This window comes from Solanum verrucosum, unplaced genomic scaffold (assembly GCF_900185275.1).
Source record: "Solanum verrucosum unplaced genomic scaffold, falcon-dt-bn FXZP01000099.1, whole genome shotgun sequence".
NCBI lineage: Eukaryota > Viridiplantae > Streptophyta > Magnoliopsida > Solanales > Solanaceae > Solanum > Solanum verrucosum.
The window spans coordinates 147,714-153,742 of NW_026020338.1; the positions used below are offsets into that span (position 1 = coordinate 147,714).

Below are 6,029 nucleotides of genomic sequence, written 5' to 3' on the forward strand. Positions count from 1 at the left end.
AATTCTTCACCCCTTACCACTTTAAAGTGATGTGGAAATTTTTTTCTCTATATTTCAATTTATGTGAAGTATGTATGTCTGAAATTGAAGTTTAATAGAATTTTTTTAAAAATTTATAATACTAAACATGCTATGAGATATATTTCGCTATAAAAACATGCGATTAATAGTAAAATAAGATGTTTAAAATTTTAAAAATAATATCACATAAAATGAAATGATTATATACTCTAAATTTTTTAAAAGGCAAAAACAAGTTAAAAAGTGAAAAACTATTTTACAAGTGTCCAACACTCAAATGTGTGCCCCCTTCCCACCCCACCACCTCTTGTTATTGTTGTTGGAAGGGGCCCTCAAAAGTCACATTACAAAGAAAGAAATGGAAATAAATGCCTTTTATGTTCAACTTTGATGTCTCAACAATAAATTATCTCAAAGGAAACATAGTGCACATGGGAAGAGCATGGTTCATTGCCCTTGAAGATTCCTATTGGGAGGGCATGTTACACCTAAATAGTATAAATGAGGTCATATCATACTTTATTTCTCTTTCATCTTACTTTTCTTTTTCTTCAATTGTGAAAATTCATTTTGTGAAATAATGTAAACCCACCATACAAGTATAGTGTTTCAAATAATTATTAATAAGGTTAGTTTAGTAAAATATGTTTGTAATTAATTATTTTTTATAAATTATATCAAATCAATATGAAACAGAGATGATCATCTTATTTCTCAACTATGAATGAAAGATATTGACTAAAGTAACTTGCAAAAAAAAAGCAAAAGTGATTTTGATAATATTAATACCAAACTCTCTAAACCTAAAAAGAGTTCTTCCTATCAAGAACTAAAGTTAATATCATGATTGTTACTGTCTAGGCACATAATACGTATTGTTTGCTTTAGTTTATTAATAGATCTTATAAATTTTTCTCTTGAGATATTATATTATCAAGTCTAAAAATGTGTGCCAAATAAATGTGTGTTGTATATGTCTTATAAAGATTTTTAGTTTCATATTTCAAGCATACCCTTTTTTCAGAAATTTGTTAGTTTAAAAGTGTTTCGATCCTTGTATTTGACCCATCACACGCTATCGATGTCACAATGGCATGACAAAAAGAAATAAATTGATATCTCGTCTAGCTTTCAGCATCTTTATAGATTATAATTTTGTATAATATAATTTGTATTTGAGATTAATTAATGCACTATTTGACTATTGAAACCAATTCAATAACTCTGCAAATTATGTATTTGATTTAATTCATCATATTATTTGTCCAAAAGTAAATGAAAAAAAAAGGAAAAATGAATATATAGTAGCACTAGCACACTATAAAAAAAGGTCTATTTTTTTAATTAATTAATTATTTTATATTAAAAGAAAAAGTGATTATATTCCACTTTTGTTAGGTACAAACTTACTACTTTTAGAAGTACCAAGTGAATCAAGCTCTTAGTTTAACAAGATTTGCAGATGTACTAATATGAAAAAAGGAACTAAAATTAGTTTAAATGCCTTTTGTTAATCACAAAAAAATTACCCAATATGGTTATTTTTTTGAACAATAATACTGAACATTTCTCTGTCTTGATGACACAAATGGAAATTTTATTTATCTTCAAGGTTATTTTTCTATATTAAGCAAGTCACATGTCAATAATTATACAAGATGTAATGGCAGACAAATTTAATGGTTCTCATTTTTCAACTCAAAATGATATTTTCTCAATTTTTAAACAAAACTTTGAGACATATTTTTTTCATAAAATTTTTTTGGTATTCAACGCAATGTCTAATATTCTCATTAGAGTTTGACTAGTTCAAATTTGTGCCGTGTAGAAGCCCATTCGAAAGGTAGAGCTTTCTAACAAGATTTTTTTAATACCAATAGCTCAAATCCGACACTTTGATCGTACAGCCTCATATCACGTACATCTTTTGGTAGTGAAATATTTTTACTTGTGAGTAGATACAACAAAAGGGAACATAAAGGTGAATTTTATGGATTTAATTATTAAGTTTGTTAGTATTGAACTTGTTATATTAAAAATTATGGGTTCAAACCTACTATATGATGCAATTTTAGTGATTTCTTATACATAAAATAATCATGTTTCATGTTCAAAGTATTGAGTTTCGATAAATCGAATGTCTACCTATCAAGGCAGAGTAGGGGTAGTTTCTTCATATATTTTATTATTATTTTAAATAAAAATTCAGACTCCACTACTATCACATTTGTATTACCACTGATTGTTAAACATATCGATGAATAGATGAGAGTCCTTCAATCTTAATTAGAGACTTTGAATTTGGCTTACGATATAAATAAAAAAAGGTATATCTGCTTGAATAAATCTAAGCAATGTCAATTATAATTAATTTAGCTAATAAATTCCGAATATCAAATGATTAGACGTATAGAAAAGAATAAGATGAAAGGTAAGACTTACTGTTTATATATGATTGATGAAGGACTTTAAGAATTGTATAAAGTTTGACAATTAAGGCAAAATATAATCAAATAAAATAATATCATTCTTGCGCGTGTTTGTGTGATTTTGATAAGCCATAAAGTTTTCTACGATTCCATGAAAATAAGTACATTTAAGTTGACAAAGGTAATATTAAATGAAGTATAAATAACAACCAAACTATACAAGACTTGGAATATATTACTCCTTATTTGACTTCTTTCTAACTTCCTTGTTACTGTATATATAGTCAAGTGAATATATCCTTTCATATCGACATGGATCGTAGTGGGATAGTTAGAAAAAAAATATTTCAATTTAAGATTTTAAAGTTCAAGTTCTTTAAAATTTTAATATATATCGAACATAATAATACTATGTGTTTATTTTACGGTTTTACCAAACTTTAAATAGTGAATATCCATTATGTATGTTACATATTCAAATTATTAAAACAAGAAAAGTAAATAACACTAGTACTAAAATAAAAGGAGAAAAAAAAACTTAGAAAATAAATTATTTATTTCACAACTCCCAATCAGCCAAAATATAAAATAAAAGTTTTTTTTTTCCCCAAACACCAAATCACTCTCTAGATACACCTTGACATACAAAATGAGTGGAGGAAAAAAAATCCAACCAACCACAAAATAAACCATAAGATAAATAAAATAAAATAAACTAGAACAAAATATAAGAAGTGGTTAAAAAGTAAATAAAGAGGCTGACTTATAAATAAACAGGTTAAAAAGTAAAAAACATTGATTTGACCCTTTTAGGCACATCTCTCTCATTGTCTCTTCCACCCACCCACCCAACCACTCGAGTTTAACTCAGTCACATCTCAACTTCTCCGGCGCCGGTGCCGGAGTCCGGCGAGAGCTTCCAGGCGGAGGTTGCTATAAGTGGCCGTGTATGCCACCCCAACATAAGACACCCATCGTTTTCCTCCACTCTGTAACCATCGCCGCCGGCGAACAGAGCTAAAAGCATGGAAGCTTGTTTGAACGCATTTGAACCCAGATGAACCGGATCGAACCCAGATGAGTTCATCCTAACCCTCCATTGATTCAGTGTTTCATGCCGTTCAACTCGATCTGAACCTTCACAAGCCACCACGTTACAAATCTGTCTCCCTAAATAAACCTCCGACATCACCAAATCCTGATTGTTCACCGGAGGTTGAGGAAGAATCCCAGTTGGTGAAGCTGAAGACGAAGACCCAGAGCTTTCTAACGAATCAAACATGGTTGAGTAATAATGCAAAGCTTCGTTAAATCTATCAATGAAAACCCCTGCGTTATGATTCGCTTCTTGTTCAACAAGAGTAACGATCTTCGGGTTAATCTGTTTAATAGAATTTAACACTTTTTCGATTGCTCCCGGCCGGGATAGCAATCGATGAAGCTCAAAAACAGAGTTTATAGCTACTGCTTCAGTTTCACTTGGCCTTATATCAAGTATAGTTGCATCAAGATCTGCTAATGAATTAGCAACAAATCCCCTGAATTCGAATTCAACTCCGATTGTTTCAGCTAACTGAGCCAACTTCCATCCAACTTGTTGCAACGCATCTGTATTATCCGGTTGTGGAGGGCCTATTCCGGTGAGTCTAAATGCAGGCGGTCCACCGGGGCGTAAAGCTAAAGCTTGCATAAGTGCAGGCCATTGCATACCCTGTTTTAAGCTGAAATCAATGACATGAACTTTGTTACAACCTGTAAACGCTTCAAGAATCGCTTGATTTGCAGTAAAATGCGCGAATTTGAGATAAGGGCAAGTTTCGTAGAAATGCATTTGTAAAACATCTGTATATGATGATTCAATTGAATCTTGTGGATAAATTTTGTAGATTCTTCTTGCTAATGCTTCAGCAAAGTAAGTAGCAACTTTTCTCATAGCACCAGATTGTGAAACAGCAAGAATACCAATATGTCTAACCAGTTGATCAGCTAGAGTTAGATTTTCTTGTTGTACAGCTTCAGCACAAGCCATTAAAGTATGAACAAGACGAACACCAGTTTCTTGTGAATCAACTAGTACAACAGGTCTAGCTGCTGATGAATCTGTTAACATAGAGGTTGAAAAACTTGAACTTGATCTCTGTCTTTTATTGCTATCTGAATTGAAAACAGCACCACCAGGTATAGCTCTCAAATCATCATCAGAAATGGTGGTTGTTCGATGATTTTGTTCGTTTCTGGAGAAATCGATTATGGAAGAAGAAGAACCACAACCAGAAAGGACTAATTCATTTTCTTGATTACACATATCAAAGTTTGTTGAAATGGAAGATAACATACTTTGTACCCAACCAGCCATATCAGATGGGTTTTTATGAACAGTATCAGTAGAAAGATGAGTGATACCATCTTCCATAGTTGTACCCATAGCCATCTCAAGTTGTTCAAGTTTTTGAGCAACGTCAGCCATATCAGATGACTTAACTTTATAACCCAAAACAGCTAAAAGCTCATCCATTCCTGCATCTGGTGTTTCTTCTTCATCTTCTTCCCAAATCTTACCTTTACCTGAAAAACCGCCATTAGAGACACCACCATTAAAGGATTTTTTCTCTCTTTCTCGATCTCGATCTCTCTTCATTTTTAACAAATGGGGTTTTTTCAAGATTAAAGATTATTGGGTAAGAGTGACAAGAGCTGGATTTTGAGAAGCAAGAAAGCTGAATTATTTTTGCATCAATGGGGGAGTTTGAAAGGAAAAAGTCTGATATTTTTGCTTGGTTTTTTGCATCAAAGGTTTCAGATTTTTAGGGACTGTTTATTTTATTGAATTATTTTTGAAATATATCTTTTTTGGGGGATTGTGAGGGAAGAAGAAGTGCTCGTGAAGATGGGCGCGAGCTTCAAGAATGGAGGCACAGAGGGGAACTGGAGAAGATAAGGAAGAGCAAACAGGCCAGCAATAATATTCACTTTTTTTTTTAGTTTTACAAAAAAAAATATATAATACTGTACTATCCTTGTTTCAATTTGTTTGTCTTATTTTAACGTGACATGTATTATATGACACATGATACTAAGTTTTGTGGTTATAGTGAAATGTATCGAAATGTCACGTGAAAAGTTAAAATTAAATAGTTAGCCTTTTTTTAGGATTTATTTGCAAAAATATAGTACTATCTGTGTTGCAATTTGTTTATCTTGTTTTGACGTGCCACGTGATAACTCACACATGATACATGACATATAGTTTAAGAAAATAAAAAAGATTTTTTAATCTTGTGATTTTAAATGTGTCTAGTTAAAATAAAATAGTTGTTAAAAAAACAAACAAGATCATTTTTTGGAATGAATTAAAAAAAAGAGTAGGATAAATAAATTAAAACGAAAGTTGTCCACTTAAGTGAATTGATTGGGTATGGTACAAATTAAAGGCTATTTTTCACTATTATTTTTTTGATTATTTTCAAGTTAATTTCTTAAAAAATAAAAAAATAGTTAAGAATCTTATTGAATGAAGTGGAAATATAAAAAAAGATTTCAATGATTTTGTTGAACTTTGAATATTTTCCTTCTTTCGAA

At 31.0% G+C, this 6,029-nt stretch overlaps 1 protein-coding gene across 1 annotated transcript; it reads right to left on the reverse strand.

Moving 5' to 3' along the window:
• Positions 1–2,988: 2,988 nt before the first annotated feature.
• On the reverse strand, positions 2,989–5,429 carry LOC125836880 (DELLA protein GAI). Its single transcript, XM_049516035.1, has one exon. The coding sequence runs from the start codon at positions 5,086–5,088 to the stop codon at positions 3,322–3,324; it is 1,767 nt and encodes a 588-aa protein (XP_049371992.1). The 5' UTR covers positions 5,089–5,429; the 3' UTR covers positions 2,989–3,321.
• Positions 5,430–6,029: the final 600 nt, after the last annotated feature.

What these genes read in the sequence shown, in the direction of transcription:
- LOC125836880 (XM_049516035.1), bottom strand. Translation starts at nt 5,088, where the DNA reads ATGAAGAGAGATCGAGATCGAGAAAGAGAGAAAAAATCCTTTAATGGT.